Below are 27,959 nucleotides of genomic sequence, written 5' to 3'. Positions count from 1 at the left end.
GCATTTATGAGCTTTGTCTATTTCCAGGTTTTGGGTTTGAAGGAGGAAATGTTATGAGGCTTTACCACTGGGTACCACAGTCAGAACTGTAGCCTAATTTTTCTGTTGGTGTGTTTTCACAGATCTCCCATGTGCACACCATCTTTTCCTCTGGGCTTGACCCCAGCTCTTTACCAATTCAAAGTTTCTCATTGTTTTCTAGAGGTTACACACACAAAGGCAGATAGATAATAAACCTGCATCATTATTACAACCTGCACCTAAAGATTTTTAATAAAATGTCGCAGACTAAAATGATTGTTCTCATACATCATCATTAACATTGTAAATGGCTCGCATGACCCTTTGCCTATCTATAAATCACGAACTATGAAGATATAGCAGGGTGATGAGATTAGTCTGCGGACATTTAATTAAGTACACAGCTTTTGAAGTTGCAATTTATAAACAGGCAGAAACAATTTTTCTACTACAAGACAAAATTAGAGTTGAGATGAAGGTTTACAAAACAGATTAAGTTATATATCTTCTGGATTTTGTGTTTAACAAATTAGATTTTCTCAGGCTTTTTCTTCAAGAAATGCCTTACATTATGTCACAAAAATGTATGTGTCAAATGCCACACTCTTATGGACAGTGGTTAAGATTTAAAGAGGATCTCATGAGAGCATTAGCATGTGTCAGAGAAAATATTAGTATTGTTTTCATGTGTTGTATTGAATATCAATCTCATTAGTATTGCTAATAATTCTTCAAGGTCCTTTGTGCTGTGTTTGTGTTTCATGACAAGCAATGTGTCCTGATATCTACACAGAAAGAACAAGCTTTTCATCTTGACTACTGGAGTTTAAATAATCAATTGCACTTCTTCCACAAAGAAGGGAAACCCACCTACATAGCATCATTTACTGCAGCAACTTGAATCCTCATCTGGGAACTGGAGTGCCTGAGCAGTGTCTAACACAGTAGATTAAGACAATGCTTGTATTAAGCATATGATTTGTACATTTTCTGTGCAAAAGAACAAATGTGATTTTATTTTTTTTCTGCTTCTGTTTGGCTTATGAAATAGCCTTCTATGAAATTGCTGATCTCTATACTGATCTTACTAAGTAAAGGTCTGTAGATAAATTGTTCAGGTAATGTTTGAAAACCTTTTGGCTTAATTATAAGGAACTAACGAAATGACATGCAAAGTGACTGTTCAGCATCGGTGATCCTCTGATTTTAACTGAATTCAAGTTTTCACTTTCTTTGATCTTTCTCTTATGATTTTAAGTCATTTGCATTCATTGAAATACAATATTTTTATAAATTATAATATATAGTCCAGGGATAGAAATCCCCTGGGTTACTTTTAAATGACAAAAATAATCAGCTTGGATAATGTTCAGTCGGTTCAGTTTCTTCATCACATTTTGGGCTAAGCTTCTGAATCTTTTAATGGGAATATATAATATTTCCCATGAAATGAAAAAGCTGTCAGTTTGCAATATTTTAACTGATGTTCATTTTGGCCTTCTTTGATGGCAGTTCTTTGCTCACAGTCAGTTTACTATTGAGAATGCGGCAAGAGCAGCAGCCTGTAATCCATCATGACTCCTTGAAACTTCTTTTAGTTGCTTCAGTGAGTTTAATGCCTTTCCACAAAGTCCCTCATGTAGGCTTCTTGCTATTGATCAACACCCTCCAGTTGCTAAGTGCAAAATCCAACCTAACATACACAGATAGTAATACTGCAGAGCAATCTACTTCAGAGCTCCGCAGAGTGCTGTTAACAACCCGTGTCATCAATACTCATCCTTCAATCACCCTGCTGTGAGGATGACAGCAGCTGCAGAGACATTCCTGAACTTTCAGTATGTGTATTAGAAGTGCAGCAGGTGTTTCATTTCTCCTAGAAAGGTTTCAAGATCACACTAAAGAACATTAAGCTACAGTCTAGAATAAGATGTTCTTATTCTCAGCATTTTAAGAGAAAAGAAACTGAATTCTTCTGATGCCTAGAATCAAGAGCATTAGAGCAGCATATATTTTCCTGTCTTCTTGCACTCTGAAAAGCACTTTTCTGTTGCATGAGCAATGCTGAATCACAGAGTTCTTTTAACCTTTTCCCCTACCCTTTTTGTTTGAAATGTGCATGTGTATTGTGAAAGTGCAAATGTTAACTTTTCTGTTTGTGATATTACCAGTTAAATGTTCCACATGCTTCTGTTTTTAAACTGTAACAGAATGAAGGCTTGGCTAATTTAAATAATGATACCAATTTTGCCATCAAAATTTTCCCTTTATTATTCAGACATTTTTAATACATAATTACTAATATAGTTCTGATACTTTACCTTGGGAAAACATCCGCCTCATTTTTTTTTATCTTTCCCGTAAGGGTTAAGGAGAATTTTAACATAGTTTTCTCTGAAGACTGTTCTGAGTGTATTTCCATTTCAACATATCCCCAGTGATTTGTCTCCCTTTCGCAGTTCCCTAAGCCAGGTATTTCCCAAGTAGGTCTGTCTGCATAGTCATTCTTGTACTGTAAGTGGATCTTTTGTTACTGCTTTCATGACACAGTGCAGACTGGTGTTTTAGGAACTGTTGGGAACTTTACAAGAGTGAGAAATTTAATAGATAATGTTACATTATGATTATTCTTAAGTACTGAAAATATTAGACATGATATTTTAAAATAATAAGCTTCATAGAGCTCATTTGTTCAAATTCATCAGTTGAGACTCTGATAATAAGAAGCAGTTGGTGAATCCAGATGATAACTGTAGCAATTGTTTTTAATTTCTGATTTTTATTGACAGTGGTGTTATTTAGTATATATTCTCAACAATTATAATAAAATATAAGTCACACTAAAAAAGTTTGTCCAGTTGACCTACGATTTTATATTTTTTTCTGATAAACTCTAGTTGTATTTTCATGAAATAATTTTGGGTAGTGATATTTGGAAACTGTTGTGTTGGCAACCTGCAGAACACCATTACGGCTCACAGCTTAAACTCTGTGTGGCTCTGACAGAAATGGTATGAAGTAGCGAGCGTACATTTCTAAACCTTTGGCTTTCTGTACCATTTCTGTACCATTAGTTTAATGGAAGGTCAGACAACCTGCCAGCATATGTTAGAAATCTCTATATATGACTCTTCTTTTAAAAATAAAGAAGCTGACAATTTTTTTTTTTTTTTTTTTTTTGAAAAATATGAGGTTTTTCTCAGCAGATCTCACTTTGCTGGGAATTTAACTATAAGTACAACTAGGGGATATTCCATACTTCTCCTGAAAAGAAAAACAACTAAGGACTGAGACTCTGAAAACATCTGTATTACTCCCTCTGAGTCTTTGAGCCTCTAGAATCACCAAAAGGAATGAATGCCATCATAGCATTCCAGTGTTGCTGTGAAATCATGTGCAACATCCAGTAATAGTCTACGTGGGACTGATGGAGCATAGGATGGACCTGCACCACACGATTACATGCCTCCAGTAACACCTTTGAGCACTGGCCCGTGAGAGAACATGAACTTCAACCACAAACCAATCATCACTCATCTTAAATTGTGTCAACATACATTGCAATGGGAAATTGTATAAGTGTTGGATCTCTGTAATTAGGGAAGACTCACCCTCTAGTAAACTCGATCATTGATTCATGCCATGAGGGGGTGGAGTGTATGGGAACTGTTGAATCACAGCCTGAACCACTGACTGATCACTGAGACAAGCACTGAGTCAGCTATGGAAGCACAGGTGAAGGCAATTCACCTGTATGACTGGAAGGGGTGGAGCCCAGCTCCACCTCTCCTAGACTCTATTTAAGGGCTGACTGCCACAGTGGAAGACTTTCTTTCTGCAGATTGCTTCCTTTGGAGTTTTTCTCTGAGCCTAGGACATGAGTGAGCTTTTTTTTATTATTATTTATTTATTATCACTTTCTATCATAATAATCCTTCTAGTTATACACCCTGTAAAATACCAACCTAAACATGCTACTCTGTTAATTGTATAATTAACTGTACATTGTTCCTATCAGACTTCACTTGACTGCCGTGACTTTTCAGATATCGTTGAGAGTGGACTACAACAACCAGTCCGTACTGGAATGCACCTCATTGGGATCTGTAGAGTTCTGGATGTTCAAGCTCTTCAGGCAGTTGTGAATCTGATCTTTGCTTACAGGAGTAGAGGTATTGCTTCCCTAGTGCCCACTTGCCAACTCATCCATTTGAAGGGTGCTTGAAGAGCAGTTGCCAGTGATGACTGAGTTAAAAAGTTGTTGGGTACCTCAGCCTCCTACTTGCTACTAGCCTTGCCTGTATTGTGAGCTAGGGGGGGTATACGTTCTTAGATATTCTTTACTGGAACATCTCTAGAAACCTTTCTTGTTCTTAGTGCCCTTTGCAAGTCTCACTTTACTTCGTCCTTGGCCTTCCTGACCTCCTCCCTACACAGACTAGCAGTATCCTTATACTGCTCCTAGGATACCTGTTCCTTAGGTGATTTATTTGAATCACCTAATGGACCAGTGTACAATCAGTTTTATCACAGGGCCTTCTACATTCTATGGTCCTGTTGAATTAGTGTTTGAATTAGTTTATTTCAACATGCAGTGACAATTTTTTTATTGATAACATGGGACAGATTACATACAGAAGAATAAGGAATGTCTTGCTAAAGAATTGCCTTCTAATAAATAACACTTCATTTACTGATATAGTTGTAAGGATTTCTTTTTATAATAGTATGTATGAGACACAAGGGATTCTTTTCAATAAAAAATCTGGATTATGCTTTCTTAGATGTGATTTTACCTGAATGTCACACAAAAGCGCAGTGGAGCCATAATGCAGAATTCAAACATCACATGGAAACTTTATCCTTAAGAAAAAAGCACACACATTTAAATTGAACAGACTGAACCTCATGAGTCTTTCAAACTGACACTAGAGGTTAGGAACTTCTATTTATGAATGACTATCAAATGGGATGTATGTTGTCCCTGAGAAGGTACTCAGTGGACAGCAGTGAATTATTGCATTGGCCTTAATTCTGAGAAAGGGCACAGAATAAAAATCACCCCTAAAATATAACACAGCTACAATTATATTTTGTGTTTTGCATGTGAATTTGAAAGACTGAGAAAATGATTTAAAGCCAGTAAGGGGAATATTGTGATTAAAAATGTAAATTGATATACCTTTTTGAATGCTACACTTAATTATTGATGAAACTTAATACTTCACAAGCACTACTTCTCTTCTGAAAGATTTAATATGGAGATAACCATATGGTGCTTCTTATGGCTAATTGCCATTAAAAGTAAAAACTCATGGTGCAAAAAAACCATATCTTATTATGATGTATTCAAGGCCATGTAAACAGAGAACTTCTCACTTCCCTCTATTTTTACCTGGGGGGAAAAAAAAAAAAAGCCGTCTTGTAATTTCCATTACGGAGTTGTTGGATTGTTTGGAGTTTACACATGCAACAAATCAGAATGAGGAGAAAAGCAGAAACAAGGAGGTTCTTCAATTAGATGAATAGATCCTCAGAATAGTGTTTTCAAAATCCAGAAAATGTTGTTCATCAAAATCTAAGTCTTATGTGGAAAAGAAAAAATCTGAGGATGGAGAAAAGCAAAAGGAACCACATCTCAGTCACAACTGAGTCAGTAATTATTAAACCGTGTTTGAAGGGGGAAATCCAGCATATTTAATATCACTGTTGTTGTCTCCATCCCTGGAGGCACTCAAGGCCAGGCTGGATGTGGCTCTGGGCAGTCTGGTCTGGTGGTTGGTGACTCTGCACCCACTAGGGGAGTCGAAACTAGATGATCATATGGTTCTTTCCAACCCAGGCCACTCTGTGGTTGTACTGGAAGGTTTGAAGTCCTTCAGCCAATTTTGCCATACTCTTTTCACGTCCTGTGATGACAGCTATGTCTCTGCACAGAACTTTGTCCATGTCCATATCCTACCTGATCCACATTCTAGCTTCAGGTCAAATACTTACCAAATCTAAAACATTTCTGGCAGTGAGCTATTGCTTGCTTTACAGTAAAAGAGTTTATTTCCTCTCTTGCCTAATGAAAACGTTCCAAAATCTTAGTCTACTTATGCTGGGGAATAATTTCAAAAGGTGAATTTGTTTTTTAACTCACCTTTTCCTTAAAAGTATGAGCTTATGAGTATGAGTGATCAGGAAATTTTTGAGAAAAGGAGTTAAGAAAATATTTCCATGAAAGATGAAAGAAATATAAAATACTGAATAATCAACTAGAGAAGAAATACATTTTCCAAAGCATTGAGATCTAGCTGTTATTGCTACAGTTCACAACTTTTTTTCTGGTAACTTTTGGTGTCTTGCTGTTGGTAATGAGGGTTAGATTTTGAGGCTATTTTTCTACCAGAAGGAGATTTCTGTTGTCTATTTCCTAATTACGTTGTCTGCACCTTCTGTCTTCATTTAACTACTCCCAAGAATGGACTCAAACATCTCTGCAGCTGGAGACTGGGGAGCAAACATTCAAATTCCAGGCTGGAGGAGAGCTAACAGAGACGTGGAAATTAGTGTAGCAGTGCCTACAGGTAAACTGTGAGAAAATTGGCAGAGTAGACAGACCGACAGGATATTCTCTCTTGTCTCTCTGAAGAGACAAACTCCCAAACTATGTCAACAAGGAAGGAGGGAAAGCTAGACAGTAGACTTAAGGGAACGGTAGATGTAGACTTTCAAGATAGGAAGACCGAAAACACACATCTTTAGGCATCTGGAGTGTCCCTAGATCTTGGATCAATCCCTACGAGATTGTTGACATACAGGAGTGAGTGTGTTTGACAAACGTTTATATGTTGTTCTGAGGGACGTGGCTTAGTGTGAAATATTGGTGATAAGAGGACAATTGGACTGGATGATCTTTGAGGTCTTTTCCAACCTTGGTGATTCTATGATTCTATGAGTCTAGAAGAGAAACATAAAGGTTCCTTCTGCTATTGATAGCTGTTCTGGCTGAAGAATCAGTGAGTCATGGATTTGAAAAAGCTAAATCACAGAATCACAGAATTGTAGAAGTTGGAAGGGACCTCCAGAGATCGAGTCCAAGCCCCAAAGAGGATAGTTTCCATATAAATAGGAAAAAGCAGAAATGGAAGTTCTTTCTTTTCTTCTTTCTTTTGAGAAGTATGTAAAAATGAAAGCTTTTTGAGAACAAGATCAAGCATTTAAAAACTTCAGAAGATGAATTTGCTAATTCCTATATAATCATATTCCTATCATACCATATCACCTCGTTATATTGTTACAATACCATTATAACTTTCCAGAGACTTTAGACTATGTAATAAGGTTTTATGCATCATGACTATATAAGAAAGACACTTTAAGTCACTATATATGAAAATAATACACTTCCTTCATACATCTTCCAGAATTTTCAACTAGAAGCTGTACATTTTTAGTCTGAAGGAAATGAAATCAAGTTTCAATGGCTTTAGCATAGTTAATTTAATGACACTATTGTGTAACTTAAATCAATACATTTTCCAGCTTTAAGTTGATTAGATCTGCTCTGAACATAGGCTAATACCGCTAATACCCAATGAGCATAATTTAAAACGATATTATGACTGTATACAGAGATGGCAGGCTATCATATTAGAAGGAAGAAAAAAAACCTAGTATATTATAGGGAGGGGGAAGAGAATAGGCTGTGTGGGCATGCTTGTGTGCTTGCATGCTTTTTTTTTTTTTTTTTTTTTTTTCCTTCCAGAATAGGTCCTGCATAATCCATGATGAAATGGTTTTGGACCTCCTCTGAAAGCCGGATGCTCCCAAGTCCATGAGGCTGGATGGACTGCACCCTAGACTGCAGACTGGCAAATGTGATGCTCATCTTCAAAAAGGGCTGGAAAGATGATTCTGGTAGCTACAGATCTATCAGTCTCACCTTGGTGCCAGGGAAGGTTATGGAACGGATATTCTCAGGAACCATCATGGACCAGTTAAAGGTCAATCAGGGGATCAGTCCTGGTCAGCATGGGTTTATGAATGGTAGATCCTGTTTAACAAACCTGGTGACCTGGTTAGTGGATGAAGGTAAGGCTGTCAATGTCTGCCTGGATTTCAGTAAAGCCTTTGACCCTGTCTCCCACAACATTCTCATGGAGAAGCTGGCTGCCCGTGGTTTGGATGGGTGTAAGCTCTGCTGGGTGAAACACTGGCTGGCTGGATGGGCTCAAAGAGTTGTGATCAATGGAGTTAAATCCAGTTGTCCGCTGGTCGCGAGTGGTTTCTCCCAGGGCTTGGTACTGTGGCTGCTTCTACTTAACATCTTTATTAATGATCTTGATGAGGGGATTGAGTGCACCCTCAGTTAGTTTGCAGATGACACCAAGTTGGGAGGGAGTGTTGATCTGCCAAGAGGGCAGAAAGGCACTAAAGAGGGACCTGGATAGACTGGATCGATGGGCCAAGGTAATCTGTGTGAGCTTCAATAAGGCCAAGTGACAGGTTCTGCATTTTAGTAGTAACAACCACACAGGCTTAGGGAGGAGTGGCTGGAAAGCTGCCTGATGGAAAGGGACCTTGGTGTACTGATGGACAGTTGGCTAAAAATATGAGCCAGCAGTGTGCACAGGTGGCCAAAAAGACCAATGGCATCCTGGCTTGCATCAGGAATGATGTGGTGAGCAGGACTAGGGAAGTCATCCTGCCCCCGTACTCAGCATTGGTGAGGCCTCAGCTCAAGTCCTGTGTTCAGTTTTGGGCACCTCAGTACCGAAAGGACACCAAGGTGCTGGAGCAGGTCCAAAGAAGATCAACAAGGCTTGTGAACGGCTTGGAGAATGTGCCCTATGAGGAGCAACTGAAGGAATGGGGACTGTTTAGTCTGGAGAAAAGGAGGCTGAGGGGAGACCTTATTGCTCTCTTCCAGTATCTGAAAGGTGCTTATAGCAAGAGCAGATTTGGTCTCTTCTCGCTGGTGACAGGTGACAGGATGAGGGGAAATGGCCAGGGTATGTCTAAGTTGGATATCAGGAAAATCTTCTTTACTGAAAGTGTTATTAAGCACTGGAATAGGCCCCGCTGGGGTGGTTGAATCACCATCCATGGATGTGTTTAAAGCTATTTGTATGTGGTGCTCAGGGACACAATTTAGCAGAGGTTTGTTAGAGTGGTTTGGTTAGGTTATGGTTGGACTTGATGATCTTTAAGGTCTTTTCCAACCTAAGTGATTCTATGATTCTGTGATTAGACCCAGTGAAGTGGTGCAGATATTAAAACTGCAGCTGATTTTTGCTTTATAAAATCTGATTAAAATGGCATAATGATTATCTTGGATGTTAGTAATTAAAGTTCACAAACAGAAACTACAGAAGTAAAAAAATTGCAAAAGGAATGTGGAAGGGAAAGGTAAGGTTTAGGGATGCTCATTCAAATTCTTCACAAATATGAAATTCTTCAGTTTGTTCTTACTAAAATGTTCTCTTTTTTATCAAGGCAGGTTTAATAAATAGAAGTCTTGTTATGTTTTTAGCCTTGCTGTGTGCATTAGAGTATTATTCTTTTATTTCTGGTGTTCTCTCTATTTACTTGCTTATGTACAGACACTGAAAGGAACATGAAAAATTCAGGAATCACAAAAATGTATACAAATAGGTTGCTCCGAAACTGATGTCTCTTACTCATTTTCATGGAAATACAACAGACACAAAGAGCACAATGACACTATTCAATACTGAGTAAATTCTCTGCTACAAAACACTATTTTTCAGCATAGTTATCATTAGTCATGCATTTTCACTATCAATGAACAAGAGCTTGCATGCTGCACTCATAAATATCTGTGTGGCCCCCTGGAAAGTGGCTTGTCTTTCATGGTGCTGTTGTCACTGCTGAATTACACCACAATGCACTGCCTCAGTTTGCTTACATGCACATCCTCAGTGGTCTCCATAAACATCCAACCAGCGTACATCAACATGCGCCATTTTTTCAGCATGGAGGAATTAAATTTCACATCTTTGTCTCATACACACTTCCACGTCTGATGCTATTCTGTCAGACTGCCCCTCTTCTGCTGTCTCTCACATGGCAAAAAAATATTGGTGGGAAGGTTATACCTTTACTGCTGTATCACCACCATCTGCTTCTGATGTAATGAAATAGGAAGCATTGCTTTTGGAGCAACCTTCATAGAAAATACTTCCATAGAAGTTACTAAGTTCAATAGAATCATATTTTCAGTAGAATCATATGCTCACTATTGTGAGCAATTTGCCATGAGAAAATTGATATTTTGCACTAGATCATATTAGAAATAGTTTGTTTCACTACTTTAAATAGATCAACAGTTTACAAGTTGTGATGGGTCATTTCTGTTATTTTCTTCAAAAATGTTCTATTTTGAATTTCTTTTCTCCTCCCTATCATTTATTAGGAAAAAATATTTAAAGTTATTTTAATTTAACACCTTGATCAAAGAGAAAATGGTATTGACAGTGCTTAATATGAGGATGCAAGTCATAATCAGAAATAATGTGATACTTATATGTGATAGTAATTGAAATGAATGCCTTTGTTTTTCTTATAGATAATTGATAGAAAATTTTCAGGTAGAGTTTAACATCTAATAGGTTCAATACAAAGCACATCTCAACCTTGACAACTCAAAAGATAGTTGTGCTATAGTGCATGCAAATACACAGAAGTGTAAACAAGACAAATGTGCCCTTTTTTGACATAAAATGTCCTTCATGTTGGGTCTGATATAGTTGCATTGCCATAGATGGTTTAGAAATTAGCTGCTGAGATTAATGTTTGGATAGTAAATTTCTGGTTTCTGAAATTGATAAATAGGGTTGAACAGAAGTCTGAAATTCTTTTGATATTGAGATGTTCATTATTTTTTTATCTTTAATATATGAGTTAAATGTAATCTACTGTTTTCTAGACAGAGACCATTCTAATTTGTTACAAATTTCATTAGAATACAAGTTTATACCATATTTATCTTCTAGACATGACAATGCTTGCATCAGATATTTTCTACAATTTAATTTTCAGCAAATATATTTAAGTTTTAAATGATATGCTTAGACTTCTGTTCTCTGGAAAAAAAATTAACCTATAAATAGTGACAGCCCATGAATTTTCAAGATGGACATACAGTCAGAATATGATGACAGAGTAAATACAAAATGCATCACAAATTCTTTTGAAATATTGAAATTTAATATTAAATTTAATTCAGTATATAAGGTTTTTACAGCAAATGTCAATGAATCTTGATGCAATAAGTGACAATGTGTTAAAAAGGCATACTAGCTTATCATGAATTATGACAGATGAGGAAGAATATTCCTTGGAAAGATGGCTTTGTGGTTCAAAATGAATTTTATCAGACTGTGAATACAAAATATTTATCTATAGTTACCACAAACATCGTGGGTCTGACTAGTAGATCTAACGACATGTTGAACAACACTTACAGTGTACTTCAGCAGTGTACAGCACTATAAAGAAAAATATGTACTCAACTATTATAATATTATTTTGGAACTTAACAAGGTTTCTTAATCAAAACAATCTGGGTTCATTTTACTAATTTCCCAACATGCTCTGGGAATGTCTTCTTTAACATTATGAATTCACAATTTAAAAACCAGAGCTGTGTCTACAGACAGTTTATGGCTGTGTGGTAACATGTTACTGAATCACAGCAATTATTATTTATATTGTCATTATTTCAGTTTATATAATGCCTCAGATATTCTGGATAAGATTCTTATATGTGCACAACTAAACAGCAGTTTTTTCTCTATTGGAGAAATAATTAGGCATATGCTTTCCATATACTTATTTCACAGAATCACAGAATTGTAGGGGTTGGAAGGGACCTCCAGAGATCATCGAGTCCAACCCCCTGCCAAAGCAGGTTCCCTACAGCAGGTCACACAGGTAGGCATCCAGGCAGGTCTTGAACACCTCCAGAGAAGGAGACTCCACCACCTCCCTGGGCAGCCTGTTCCAGTGCTCCGTCACCTCACTGTAAAGAAGTTCTTGCGCACATTTGTGCAGAACTTCCTATTCTGCAGTTTCCAGCTGTTTCCCCTTGTCCTGTCTCCACTCACCACTGAAAACGGTCTGGCCTCGCCATTCTGGCCCCCACACCTTAGATATTTATAGACCTGGATCAGGTCCCCTCTCAGTCTTCTTTTCTCAAGGCTGAACAGACCCAGTTCACTCAGCCTTTCCTCATAGGAGAGATGCTCCAGGCCCTTCACCATCTTTGTGGCCCTCCGCTGGACTCTTTCCAAGAGATCCCTGTCTTTTTTGTACTGGGGAGCCCAGAACTGGACGCAGTACTCCAAATGAGGTCTTACCAGGGCAGAGTAGAGGGGGAGGATCACTTCCTTTGACCTGCTGGCCACACTCTTTTTAATGCACCCCAGTAAGCCATTAGCCTTTTTGGCCTCAAGGGCACACTGCTGGCTCATGGCCAACCTGTCATCCACCAGGACACCCAGGTCCCTTTCTGCAGAGCTCCCCTCCAGCAGGTCATCCCCCAACCTGTACTGGTGCATGGAATTATTCCTCCTCAGATGCAAGACTTTACACTTGCTTTTGTTAAACCTCATCCGAGGTTTCAGTGATCACAAAACTGTTTCCATCCTATTAGATGCTGTTAGTCTGTAAAACATAGCAGCAGAACATGGACAGCCTAGCAAGAATATCTTTTGATCTGCGCTCCTAAAATGGAAGGACTACTTAGGGACAGTTATTTTGTGCAGGCTAATATTAAGCCAGGGACTAACTGCTTAACAGCATAGCTGATTGCATCTTCATGCAATTCCCACCAAGATTACTAGACTGCTTTTAATTTACTTGTGTAGATAAATTATCTGCCCTAATTAGTGTGCAGCATATACAGGCAAGAAAGCATGAGATACGTTGTGTGCTATCCTGGACACTCCTATGCTATGAGAACTAGTTTTGTTCCATGACTATTTGCTCTCATCCCTCCTGAGCAGCTCTGGCACAAGCATTTCTACTTCTTCATGACCAGCCAACTAAGGAAACAATCTGATAGAAAAATAGCCCTGGTAAACTAAAGGGGACTATTATCAAGTGGATGAAATCCCTAAATCTGTCCATTATAAAACAAGAGGTCCAAGATGAGAAGGGAAATCTAGCAGTGTAACTTTGTCACAGGAACCAGAACAAATTGCACCCACAGAAAGAGAAATGCATTTCTTGCCTGAGGTTCCCTTGCCTGAGGTTCCACAAAGCAGGAAATGTTCCAGGCATGATGGACTCCAGCTTGTTTCTTTACTCAAGTTCTCTGCCTATTTTGGTATTTTGGAAATTCTGATAAATTGAGATCCTTACAATCTTCTGACTTTTCTTCCAAAGAAATTGAGGTTGCTGGTTTCCTTGAGTAGTATAATTATCTTCTCTTTAATGGGTGAGATCACCGGGGATTTTACATTAAAATAAAGCTATTTAGGAGGATGACCAAAATCACTGTATTATCAAAACTGGTATTGTACAAGATTGTCAATTAGTAAGTGAAACAGTATGAGTTTTGAATGAGGAGCTTTTTTTTTTTTTTTTTTTTTTTTTTTTTTGTAAAAAGATTTTTGTTTTCACTATTTAGTCAAGGTTCCATTGTTTCCCTTCTCTACTCTATAACCAGATCTCTAATTCCCATTATGAGCCTGCCACAGCTAAATTAGACCATGATTTATGCAAAAAGTTGAAAGAAGTGACTTGCAGAACTCTCACAGGAAGTTATGACTTGTCTTGAAGTTCCCTTTCTTAATGTCTCTCATTTTCTCTCTTCACTACTTCCTGATCATTAAAGTGCCACGGGAATCTGAGGATCAGCTGGTGACACGAAGTTAAGTGTTTAAATTCCCAAGAATTTTAGATGCTGTTTCTACTAAGGATAAATTATGCTGAAAGTCATAGTCTAAAGAGCCTTAAGCAAAGAAAAACCATTAAGCAACTGATGACTTGTCATTCTGCATATGTAGTGCACAAACAGGCAATCATTTATAACAGCAGAAAAAATGAACGCTAGTTAAGTTTTGAACTATTAACTTATAATTAGTTGAGTTGTGTAAGAAGGTATTAAAAGATACATAATAGACAAAATAAATTTTGATGATTAGCAACTTAAAAGGTTATTCAGCTTTTCCTTTTGTGCAAAGCTATGGGATAAACCTGCAGTTCACTAACTGATAAAATATAAAGAAAAGCAATTGTACAGAAGTACTGAAATGACAAGTTTTGCCAGGTGGCTCTCAACTCCCAAAGTTTTAGTGTCTATTTCCCCTACAGGTGTTTGAAGAAGTTTAAAATACCCACATGTACCTGATGGATATTGCAGAGGGAGTCTTGCCCTCAGCTGACACAGCAGCTCAAGGCCAGGGAGGGAAGCTGTAGGGCACCCCAAAGGAACCTCAAGTCTGGTTTTACACAGTTATATCCCCTTTGAACTGCGTCTTGGTAGGAGACAGTGGGATATTTCTTCAAACATTGACTCAACTACTGAGGAAGAGGATCTTGTTCTAAAATAATATTTGCTTCAATGCACTGTAATAATCAAACATGCAATTTTTGTATTGGAATCCAACAGCATTTCCCTAAAAATAGTCAGCCTAAATAACTTAATAGAATCATCTTCAATACAATATTATTGAGAAATAATAGGGAAATTGGGAAATTCTTTACCCAGAGAGTGGTGAGGTGCTGGAACAGGCTGCCCAGAGAGGTTGTGGATGCCCCGTCCTTGGAGGTGTTCAACGCCAGGTTGGATGGGGCCCTGGGCAGCCTGATTTAGCATTAAATGTGGAGGTTGGTGGCCCTGCCTGTGGCAGGGGGTTGGAGATTCATGATCCTTGAGGTCCCTTCCAACCCTGGCCATTCTGTGATTCTGTGTTAACAGAAACTGTTCTCCTGGTTATCATTACTGGAAAAGAGTTGGATGTTTATAACCACTGAATTGATTTGGTAACCTGTGGAAAACACTATTTGCCAAATCAATTGAAACTCATACATAGACTTTTTCTTTGCATATTTAGCTGGAGATAAAAAGTAAAATTACCAAACTGCACAATATCCTGCTAATAAGAACTGGATTAAATTTGAAAATCATACTAACAAAGGAAAAAAGAAAAGTGGCATTTTCATCAAAAAGTGGAGGACTGTGATCCTGTGGTGTCTGTGTGAGGTATCATACAGATGCAGAGAAGTTTGTGCCAGATATAGGTCAATGCCTTTTCGGGTTCAATTGACAAACTGAAAATTGTAGTTCAGAATAATTTTCCAACCTTTTTACATACGCACTATATTTTGCCATCACAGAGCACATAGTTCAGTTTAAAGTGAAGTAACATTTCACAGTTAGATGGAACTGGAATTCTTTTGGAATGTTACCACAAAAGTGAAAATAAAATTAAAATTAAATATAAATTTCATCTACAAACAAAAATCTTTTTCACTTGGTCTTGTTTCACATCTGAAATTCTTCTTCTTTCCTTCTTTAAATATTATTCCTTCTTTTACTCCTTTTTCCTCTAACAATTGCACTATAAATTTGTTAAAAATAGGAAACTTACAATGGATATATTGACAGACCCTTAAATATAGTAAAAAAAAAAAAAAAAAAAATAGAACTGTAATAAGAACCTGTCAAAACTGAAAATGAAAGAGTATAAAAGACCAGAAGAATATAAAAATGTCCATTTTCATTTCTGTTTTGAATGATGACATTTTTAAAATTAAATGCTCTAAGCGCTTCCAATAATTGCATAGAAAAATATGACAGCCAATTGGACAACTGCTTCTGTAGATGAAAGATTTCAGTGTTAACCTGAACTTTGGTAAAATTAAATCATTTCAGGCTTCTCTCTGTCTCTTTCTATTCAACCTGTAGCAATCTTGTATTAGTGTTTGGAATTCAGTACCAAAATACAAGATCATAGAATTATAGATTCCTTAGAGTTGGAAAGGACCTTTCAAGGTTGTCTAAATATCTCATTCTTCTCTCTCTTTCTTTTCGTTGACTTTGTTCACAGCAGCTTGTTTGAGAAATACAAATGAAATGACACAAAATGATGAGAAGTTGGGTAAAGGTAGAATTTTAGTATTTTCAGTTAATTCTCTTGTAAAGTATGATATGAACTGCTTGAAATTTTTGCTTCCTCCAATGGTTTTATTCTTTTTGGTAGAACATACTGATGGAGATTGTTACTTGGTTCTGATTAGTCCTTTGTGTGTTCTTCACAGGTCAATATATGTCCTGAAATTTTATATCATAGGATTATGAAAGCAGAATTGCCTTATTAATATTTCTCTATGTGTATAGTGTCTGATAGCTCCATAATATTTTATTTGTGATATTTAAAAACTGAATTTCACTGTACTTGCTGTTAACACTCACTACTCAGTTATTCACTGTACAGCTACTACTGAACTCTTAGCTGTGAATCAGTTCCAATGACATCAAGTGAGGCTCACAGGAAGTGAATATCACATCACCACTAGCAGAATAGACCAAATATTATGGATAACCTCTGTTTTATTCACAGGGCAGCTTTCAGTCACCTGGCATGGCATTTAGACTTCTCTTCCATATATTCTACACCATAGAAGAAGCAAGAATTTTTAACACAGAATGACTGCTTTTTCATTTTCTTTTCACCTTTAGCATCCATTCCCAATTTCTCTCCCTGATAACTTCTCTAAGTAAAGAAACATAGAATCACAAGGTTGGAAATGACCTGTAAGATCATCTAGTCCAACCATCTTCTCACTACCATTGCTACCACAAACGTAACTGTATCTCGTAGTAGCTCCTCATCCAGGAGCCTCTTGAACACTGCCAGGGATGGCGACTCCACCACCTCCCTGGGCAGCCATTCCAGTGCCTGACCACTCTCTGAGAGAAAAAGTTTTTCCTCATGTTTCACCTAAACCTCCTCTGGTGCAACTTGTCGCTGTTTCCCTGAGTCCTGTTTGTTGCCTGGGAGAAGACACCATATCCCTCTTCACCACAGCCTCCCTTCAGGAAGTTGTAGAGTGCAATGAGGTCTCCCCTGAGCCTCCTCTTCTCCAGACTGAACAATCCCAGCTCCCTCAGCTACTCCTCATAGGATTTGTACCTCCAGACCCCTCACCAGTTTTGTTGCCCTTCTCTGGACACGCTCCAGGGCCTCAATGTCTTTCTTGTAGTGAGGGGCCCAAAACTGAACACAATACTCGAGGTGCAGCCTCACCAGTGCTGAGTACAGGGGGACGATCACCTCCCTGCTCCTGCTGGCCGCACCATTTCTAATGCAGGCCAGGATGCTGTTGGCCCTCTTGGTCTCCTGGGCACACTGTTGGCTCATGTTTAGCTGAGCATCAACCAACACTCCCAGGTCTCTTTCCTCTTTACAATCATCCAGCCACTCATCCCCAAGCCTATAATGCTGTATAGGATTATTGTGGCCAAAGCGCAGGATCTGGCACTTGGCCTTGTTGAACCTCATCCCATTCACCTCAGTCCAGCAATTTCAGCTTATCTAGATCCCTCTGAAGGGCCTCCCTACCCTTAGGCATATCAACACTACCTCCCAACTTGGTGTCATCTGCAAACTTACGGAGGGTGCACTCAATCCCCTCTTCTAGGTCATCAAGATCATCAATAAAGATATCAAACAAGATAGGCCCTAGTACTGACCCCTGGGGGACGCCACTTGAAACAGGTCACCAGCTGGACTTAACTCCATTCACCCCTGTGAATGTGCCCTCGTTGGGCAAGGCACTCTAGCCAGTTCCTTACCCAAAGAAGGGTATACCTGTCCAGGCCATGAGCAGCCAGTTTCCCCAGGAGAATCCTGTGACAGACCATGTCAAAGGCTTTGCTGAAGTCTAAGTAGACTACATCAATAGCCTTTCCCAGTCTGGTCACCTAGTCGTAGAAGGAGATGAGGTTGGTCAAGCACGACCTGCCTTTCATGAGCCATGCTAGCTGGGCCTGATCCGCTGGATGCCACACGCATGCCATGTGATCTCACCCAAGATGATTTGCTCCATGACTTTCCCCGGTACCGAGGTCAGGCTGACAGTCCTGTAGTTCCCTGTATCATTGTTGTTGTCCTTCTTGAAGATGTGAGTCACATCGGCAAGCTTCCAATCATCTGGGACCTCTCCAGTTAATGAGGAGCACTGATAAATGGCAGAGAGTGGCTTGGCAATCACCCTGTCAGCTCCCTCAGCACTTGAGGGTGTAGGCCATCTGGTCTGATGGACTTGTGACAGTCCAGATGGAGGAGGAGCTCTCTAACTGTCTCCACCTGAATTGCTGGGAATATATTCTGAGTATCATCCCAGACTTCCAGATCAGGGCGTAAAATGCCCGGAGAATAACTGATCTGGCTATTAAAGGCAGATCTAAAGAAGGTGTTGAGGACCTCAGCCTTCTTCTTATCCTCAGTGGCCACATTTCCTGCTGCATCAAATATAGGATGAAAATTCCCCTTGGTTCTTCTTTTACTGTTGATATATTTATAAAAGGATTTTTTATTCTCTTTTACTGCAGCGGCCAATCTGAGTTCAAGCTGGGCTTTTGACATCCTAACTTCCTCCCTGCATACCTTAGCTAATTCCTTGTAATCTCCCCAGGTAGCCTGTCCCTTCTAACAGATGACATAGACTCTCTTTTTCTTCTGGAATCTTACTTTTACTTATTTTCACTACTATTTTTAAAGTATAAATACAGTAAGAAAATAAAGCCCAGATACAATTCATAGTGGCAGGTTTCTGGTGCTCTTCTTGATGTTAGACATCAATTAAACAAAAAAAAATCTCCCTTCTCCTCAAAATATATCTTGTTTTAGCCTCACTTTTTTTCAAAAATATGTTAAAAAAAACAACCCAAACTCAGTCGCTTCAGCAGTTAAAATTGAGTTCAAATCATTAAATTCTGGTGAATTCATAAGCAGCTAAAAGGTATCTGAGATGCTGGTTAAACAATTTTATTGATAGGTAAAGATCTGAATTTTGCTATACCAGGAGTTCTGCAGCAGACAGGAATTTTCCTCAACAGCAGTATATAGTGGGTAATTTTGTATGAATAAGTCACATCTCTGTTCTGTAAATATGGAGAATCATGTGTGTTGCAGGAAAAAGAGTTTATATTAATTCACTATCTGACCATACTTGCTATAGTACAAATCTTTCAAACTGATCAGCATTTTGGTCAGCTGATACACACTGATGGAGGGACAACTGGAAGATAATCTAGACAAGAAATGTAGATTGCGTAAGAAGGTGATGAAACACCATTTCAGAAATGAATTAATATTCAAATACCAGCAGCTTACAGAAGTCTGAATTCAGAAATGTAATTAATTTACTTTAAATAAATTTGTCCAGAATCTCATCATCATTTTTATTAGCATTATTCATGATTTATACTGATGTAATCAATGTCAGATTTCAGTCTATTCTGCTATTATAAGACTTAGTATCTACCAGAGTAATTTGATGAAATACCATTTTTATTGAATTCTTTTAACTTTATAAAAAATTTAAAGAAGGTTATGCTACAAACAGGCTTCTAACTGGCACTTTGATTTAAATAGTGAGGATCTGGGTCTTGCCTAGAACCTCATACCGAACTACTAAGTAAGGGTTTAATTACTGATTACAAAGTGCCTGACTGAAATGTTTTAGAAACTTCACAAAAAAGTTTGTTTTGCACCGTACTCTTGCACAAGGATCTAATTCTTTCTGTTTAGTTCCTAAATCAAAGTACCAGCCAAACATTTTAATACAAATCAAAGAATAACCTGATTTTTCACACTTGGATTCAAATGCAATTCATTTCTCTATATAACTAGAACTTCTAATCATCTAAAGGATTCTGAAGATCTTTATAAAATTCTTATGGATTAAAAATATCAACATTCAAATCAATAATCAAAATATACGTTATCACAGAATGCCATAACTGACACACAGCCTATCAGACTATGAAACTACAAATACTAGGGAAATGTGGTTAGGAAAGATACTTTAGAAATTTAATTGTTGTCCAATGACCAATGAAAACATGCAGCTTAAGTGTGTCTACCAAACTATGAAACTTCTACATAATAATAGTATATTAATTTTCACATCTCAGCTTAAACAAACAATGAATTAATGTATCTTTGAATGTATTAATGACTCATTAAGATAATGTGATGTGAAAGAGATTTTATTTTCACACAATGTTTGTCTTGAATGCTGATAGTTATGATTAAACGACATGTATTATAAATGACTGATCACCAAGAAGAGCAAATCTTGCACAAATAGATTGTGAATATGAAAACCCTGAGTTGGATAATTTATTTATAGGTAAAAACAGGCCAATAGATGGTGCTCATATGACTCTTTCCATAGTTGCCCTGCTGAGTGAGAGGCTTTACCCTTTTATATGAATCTGGAACATTTCAGTGTTTCAAACTTCATTAAATTCCATGAACCAAAGTCAAGATCTTACTGCAGGGATCATCAGACATTGTACTCAAGCTCAGTCTTCTGCTCAATTACAAAATAAAATGTCATCGGAGGTTTTTTTTTTTCAACCAGATATCAATTCTATGGGAGGAACCTGAGAAGGCAGCACAGACTGGAAGAAGTGGGATAGATTATAGCACACCCACTAGTTAAATGGATTTTCCTATTTTGTACAGAGAGGTATTGGGACTATTTTTTTTACTGATGTCTCTAACTGTGGCAAATTCATTTTCCAGGAAGATAGACTTAGTAAAAGCAAAACACAACATAGCTAATGTTTTGCACAAACTTTGGTGGAAAAGGAAAAAGCTACAGAAGACAAAACTGTATTGGACTGATTTCTTCTTGGCTTTCCTTATTATTTAATCAGAATGTTAAACTGTGGGTTTTTGTTTGTTTGGATGTTTTAAAACCTTTTATGTGTTACCTTTTTGTGTAATGTCACCACATGATAATTCTTAACGGTTTTTGCTGAAATTTGTATTACCCGTATCTGAGGAAAGCTGATTTTTCTCACACATAGAAAACTCTCACACATCTCATCAAAATATTATAACCTTCCTCATCTCCTCTTCAAAAAGATTCCACAATTATTGCTTAGTGAATACCATATATAAAGACTGAACAGAGTTCTCTTGAAACAGATACTGTCTGACAGACAAAAAAATAGGTATAAGCTGATTGCTCTAAATGATACAAAGGATTTCCTGGATAGTTTAAAATTAATTTATCACAAACCAAATATTTCAAAGAGTTCAATCAACTCTATTAAATCTCCCTATTTTATCTTTTTGTGTTCCTGCTTCTGCCAAAATAAACAAGTTTCAAAAGCTGCAAATACTAAAAATGTAGCTCCAGATTTTATTTTTATGATATTTTAATTTCAGACTTGGACTATATTTGGATAAACATGGGGTAAATACCGAACTGCTTTACCAGTGTTGGACTAAAAAGATGATTTATATGCAGTAATTAAGAAGATGCAGTAAGTTTTGCAGAGATGAGGGAAATGAGTATTCATGTGGTGAAAACTATGCAGCAATAGCATAAGAAATATCCATCTCAGAATATTTGTTATTGGCTTCTTTGTAAAAATTGCTGTAATATACCTTGTCAATATGTGTTATACAATACATATCTGTTAATAAAATGTTTTATACAATGTTGCTTCCCATTTTTTCTCCAAATAGCCAATATGGCTTAATAGATTACCTGTTTTTTCTTTTCTGAAGAAAACAATTGGCATAAGGCAAAAATAAACTTCACCTGAATGAAATGACTTTTGTCACTAACAGCAACAGATGCACTATAGTGCTGTCATCAGAATTGTACAAATAAATAAAAAGCCCTTGCTTTTATTTTTTTGGCTAATGCCAGTCAGTTTAAGTGGCTCATTCACATACATTACCTGAAAGAAGATAAGATTACAATATGTATGTAAAGACCACGTGCAGGCTGGCAAAACTATTCCAGTGCACAGACATACAACCATGTAAAGTGCAATTAGAGCCAGCATTTCACCTGTGGTACTTAAGCTATGTTTAATGTACAGAGATGGACAGAATTTATGTAATCAAACCTATTTTGTTAGATAGATATGCTGCCGAGTACAGAAATTACTTGTATAATTAAATCCTATAATGGAATCATATTTTTCATCTCTGAATCATTTTAAAGCTATTCTTGGACTTCCAATGTGATCAAGACATCAATCCGCTTTACTAAAAGCATTTCAAATGAATAAGCACATTTGATATTTTATGCTATTCTGACATTCTCCATCTCTATTTTTAATATCCTCAAACACAAAATGTATAGTAGATATAGCACAACAAGAATTTTTGAAATTAATAGAGGGAAATAAAGGGAACAAAAACCCCAAACAGTCTTTTCATCTGTCTTCATCTCTGAACAATTTGAAAAGTTTTCATTTCAATACTGTGGGTACAATAGAGTCCATACCATCAGCCTCATAATCTTGACAAAATAATTGTGCCATTTCCATGCTTACACACGCTTGTTCTTTGCACTGGTCATAGACATGGTTATGTATACTCATTCTTGATGCTAGTCATAGACATGCTTACGCATGCTCGTTCTTGTTACTGTCTGCATTTTCATTTAGAACCACTGAATCAAGCATGCAAAGACAATATTTAGTTTACCGAACAGGCTTCTGACCTCTTACTCTCCCTTAAAGCTTTGTCTCCTTTCTTCCAAGTGATAGTTGGCTTTGGAGAGGCTTGTGGCTTGCACTCAATGACAACTTCTTGGCCCTTGGTAATAATTATTGTTTTCCTCATTTGATTTAGTGGGAAAGTGGGAGCTGAAGCTGTTGGAAAGAAGCACATTAACTCTACAGAAAATGATCATAGGTTTCCATTTCATTACATTCTAATAGTTTGGTTTGGAGTACAGAATTTTCATTTATGGTTTTGCAATGGCCATACCGCTGATTAGATGGGATTTTAGAAGGTGTTTGAAATAACATTCAAGACTAAATGGTAGGTCTGTAAGTTAATCAAGTTATTAATTAAGGAGATGTTATCCATGCTAACATGCTAAGTTAAAATTGTTTTTTTTTTTAAATCCAACAGCTTTAGAAATTGAATTCCACAGCTATTAGGCTACACCTTTTCTGAAATTTTTGGATTTCATGGATAGCTTGTTAGAAGTAAAAAGTTAAAAAGTAAAGAAATATCAATTCCATAGCTATCTAAATTGAACTCCCTAGAGTTAATTCTTATAAATAATGCTAATGTTAGAATAATTGCATTACTTTCCATTTTATTTATTTATTTGTCTAAGTGTTGGGGATTGAAAAGTGAGAGTTTTTTTACAGGAGATATTTAACCAATTTTTTTTTTTGTACAGGAGTTGTTTAAACCCTTTTTCAAGAAGTCCCATTGATTATAATAACGTTGTCAAGATAATAATGTGTTAGAAAAATGTTAGTAATTACTGTAATTTCACAAGAAAGGAAAGCTGTAGGCACTAGAATGGTCTGTTCAGGGTGATGATGGTTTCTATTCCTGGAGATGTTTAAGAATGGATGTGGTACTAAGGGACATGGTTTAGTAATGGGATGGTTGGATTTGATGAGCTTGAAGGTCTTTTCCATCATGAATCATTCTATGATTATCTGTGAAATCATTTGTTTGTATTTTTCAAGCTCATTTTGGAAAAGCAGAGACAACAATTCCTCTCCTCCCCAAGTATCTCAACTACATATGTAAGAACATCTTATGCTTCATTGCCTCACACATGTAGCAATGTACTGCCATCATTTTTGGTAATTTTCATATCAGAGATATGTATAAGGGCAATTTATTCTGTAATTTTCCCTTTAAGAATCCAAAAAATCACAGCAGCTACTTTAACTCAATATTATGGGTAAATTTAACAGGGGCACAATTTCTGCAGTCGCAAAATGAAGGCCAATTTTTCTGCAGCGATACATGCTAATGATGTACTGTGTTACAGAACACCAAAGAAAATGTACAGCTACTTGATAAAATAGGTATAGGTAAAAAAAAAAAGTAAAAAACAAACAAACAAAGGGAATGAAAAAACTGTAAGTAACTAGGATCTCTTTCCTGATTGAACCTCAAAGAGACATGCAAAGTGATGGAAACAGTGCAGCCACTGACTGTGGCTCAGAGAAAGTGAGTCTCTCAAAAGCTTGTCTCAGTGTCCTATTGCTTGTTATCACATTCTGATTTATAAAAAGCTAGGAAGTGTTGATGAGGCATGCTTCATGTTTTTCTTCAATAACTCCCTCTGAGCTTATGAAAAATTAAAATTTTCCTTCATTTTCTGAGAAACATTACATAGTGTATTTGCTTTAGTGTCAGATACTAGCTGAAATGCTGCCAGTATTCAATCAGTCTTGGTTGAATTTAAAAGAAATTTTTAAATATGTAATATAGCATCGTATTTAATCACCTTTGATTAATGGCCCTGTTAGAAGTAATATAAATAATACAAATTTAATCAGCAATATGTCTAATATTCCTCTGTTTCTTTACTTGCACTTGTATTTGAGGAATTAAAAATTATTTTCCATGTATTTTAATTGTCATAGACCTAGAAACTTGCAAAATGTAACTGAAGCTGTAATTTACAAAATAAAAAACTCAATTAATGGAAGGATATTTGCTCTCCCAGTCAATAAAGGGCTCAGTCACACATAAGTAACAAGAGAATAAAAGAAGCCAATTTTATCTGCTTTACGAAACCTGGACTGACAGAAGCTGTTCTTTATCATAAGATGCCAAGAACAAATGTAATTATTAAGCAGGATAAACAGGAAAAAAGGAGAAGTCTGTTCTTTTTGATAATACTTACCTAAAATCTTCAGCTCGGCGCTGGCATAAATGGTGCCATACTTATTTTCTGCTAAGCACTGATACATTCCAGCATCTGAGATGTTCACAGTGCGGATCATCAGTACACTGTTAACCATCTCAATTCTGCTCTGTAATGAAATAAGAAAGTATAAGGCAAAGGGAAAAAAGACATTGCTGAATTGAAATAAAAGTCAGCAACAGACTTCCTTGGGCTTACTTTGTTCTCGCTATCTAAGAGATGGCAAAAATAAAATAGATGATGCAGGTCAGGAAAACCTCCAAGAATATTTGAAAGGAAATATTATCCTATGCTTGCTGTTGTCTATTTGTTTCTTTGATTGCTGCTATCACTGTGACATGATTTTTAAAAGCAGTTCAACCTGGTAACTTTAATGGGGTGAGAAGTCAGTTGTATGGAAGTGGAACACATATGATGATCTTCAAATCTTTGATTTCAGTTCAATTTCAGTCATGCCACTATTTTTCTCAAAAGTAGACGTAAAAGATTGTTTGAATGAGTGGAGCAAATTTGTTGCTTGAAAGGTATGGTAATAGTAAATAATTACCATAGATGTAAAAGAAAGGCATTAATAGCTGTGTATGGGTATATGTACTTCATGGAACTCCATGAGGAGTAATTTGAACTCCTATAAAACATCTCTAGGTTTCATTAACACATATTGTTGGCTTTGTTAAAGATTACTAAAAAGATATGTCAAACTGCAGAGAAAACTATGAAAAATATTCTCTTGGTTGTAAACCTTTAATTTTAAATGAAATTAAAAGTCTAATGCAACTGATTTAGAAAATTAGAAAGCCAAAAAGTACAGATACTTATACTACATCAATTCCAGGACTGATAGCTCACTCTAAAGGGCAGAAAAGTATAAAATAAAGCATACAACGTTATTATCAATGCCTCATATCTTCAAAAATAAACTCTGCTTATATCTCATTCTTTGCATAATTAGATGATGCTCACAGATGGAAGCAACAGTCACTGAGAAGAAAGTATCGTAAATTCGTAAATTCTTATGTGAATTATGTGAATACTTTTACAAATTGAGACATTTTCTACCAGGATTGAACAGCTTTATTTTAATTAAAAAAAAAAAAAAAAAAAAAAGTATGAAACAAATTTACAAAACTGTCTTTAAATATCTTGAGATTTTAAAAAGAAAAGGTGCTAGGAGAGAAAAAAGAACTAAAAAAGAAAAGAAACAGAAACAAAAAGAAAACAAACAACCAAGGTGTGAATGGCATTGATATGCTGATTATTCACTGAGAAAAATAGAAAAAAGTAAAACAAATGACAGGCCATGACCTAAGTGTTCTTTTAAAAAAGAATTTTATCTAGATCGACCCTTAAAATATATCAGGTGAGTGTATTGAAGAGTTTACATTCTTGGAACATTTTAATGGTATTGATGGTGAGTTCTGAAGAGAGCTGAAAACTGATGAAAACAGGACAATATTTATCCCTCTTACATAGCTTTCAAATGTGTTGGTGAGTAAAAATCAAATATGCTATGCAGTAAATAACCTATTATTGGGAGAGATATACGGGAGCATATGCTTAAGCAAAGATAGTCCTTCTCTGAATTGTTACCCTCTAACATAATTTTGCGATTAAATTAATATCACTGTCTAAAAAAGAAAATTAAATAAATGTACTGGGGACTACTTAAACATTACAGGACAGTGGCAGTGTAGTTACAAGCATAGTTTGGAAGTTCTTCCCATATATTTTGAACTAGAGAGAATTACTAATGATTGCAATACTATGTTAAGTTGAATCAGAGGAAACAAATGTTTAGTACTTGTCTTTATAATTACACTTTAAAAACTGATAGAGAAAACACTCATTTCTGATGTACTTTTCATAACTTTAACTAAACTCATCTGTACTGAAAAAGAAACATGCAGCTTACTGTTGACACCACATCTAATGTACCTGTGGCCAGAGAGGAGCTCCATTTTTCAGCCAACGATACGTGGGCCTTGGCTTTCCAGTGGCTTTGCATTCCCATCGTAGCTGTTCCCCACTATCTAATTCAGTATCATTAAGTTTCTCCACCCACTGTGGGTAGGCTGCAAGGAAAATATACCACGCTATGTATGAAGCATACCACATAATAAGTGTCTAGCAGATATGCTAAGACCTAAGCAGTTAAAGAACTTGAATTATGTTTTTTACAAAGTCTATGCCTCAAAAAGAAACATAATTAAGCAAACAACCAAAGCCGAAAGAGGAAATATGAAAATAATGAAATGATACTACTTAACTTTAAAGGAAATACCATAATGGCATCAAGCAGTGAGTAGTATCATAGCCAAGAATCGAAAGTCTGCCTGATTTAATCAGTCCAAAGGATTGAATTAGAGTAATACATATTAATGCATTTATTATGAGTGGATTTGGGAATATTTTTTTTGTAATCATAATACAAAATTTAGTAACATTGTAAAATCTAAACTATTTTAATTTTAGTAAGGATGTGAATCATGATAGTCTATGAGTTTCTTGATTTTAATTCATATTTCAAGAGAGAAAATGCTTTTAATGTTTTTAAGAATAAAACCCACATGAGATTTCCAACATTCATTACTAACAGGATTTGCATAGCAAGTCAGTGTTTTATTTTATTTTATTTTATTTTATTTTATTTTATTTTATTTTATTTTATTTTATTTTATTTTATTTTTTTAAGCTAGTCTGTTGTTAGCCATACGTGTGATCATTAATATCTGGATTTCATGTAATAAGTAGGGAGCATTTTTGAAGACATCCAAATCTTCAGTTCAGTGATCAATACGGTATCTGTTTCTAGAATTGTACCATTTAGAAAACTTAGTATGAGCCAGTAAAGAATTTATGTATTCATTAAAAATATATTTGCTTAAAAGACACATTCTGGGTTTTCATGTAGCAGCATCAATTTTTGTAACAAAGAGGGTAATAGATCTGACTAATTAACTTAAAGATACTTGTTATATAGATTTTAAATGGTAGAGAATAAATAGGTAATTACCTTCATTTTTAAAGGA

General features: G+C 36.4%; 1 protein-coding gene across 3 annotated transcripts in view; it reads right to left on the bottom strand.

The window, feature by feature from the left end:
• CNTN5 (contactin 5) overlaps positions 1-27,959 on the bottom strand; it is a 579,795-nt gene that overhangs the window by 94,945 nt on the left and 456,891 nt on the right. For all 3 annotated transcript variants that reach the window (XM_052670906.1, XM_052670908.1, XM_052670907.1), the window contains 3 exons: positions 26,866-27,002; positions 24,910-25,039; positions 22,744-22,894 (listed from right to left, as the gene is read on the bottom strand). In XM_052670906.1, the coding sequence (XP_052526866.1) occupies positions 22,744-22,894; positions 24,910-25,039; positions 26,866-27,002 (418 nt within the window). The remainder of the gene's footprint in view (positions 1-22,743; positions 22,895-24,909; positions 25,040-26,865; positions 27,003-27,959) is intronic.

Source organism: Tympanuchus pallidicinctus, unplaced genomic scaffold (assembly GCF_026119805.1).
Source record: "Tympanuchus pallidicinctus isolate F22 unplaced genomic scaffold, pur_lepc_1.0 scaffold11, whole genome shotgun sequence".
Taxonomy (NCBI): Eukaryota; Metazoa; Chordata; class Aves; order Galliformes; family Phasianidae; genus Tympanuchus; species Tympanuchus pallidicinctus.
Note: the sequence above shows the minus strand (reverse complement) of the source record. Positions and strands in the feature narration are given on the sequence as shown.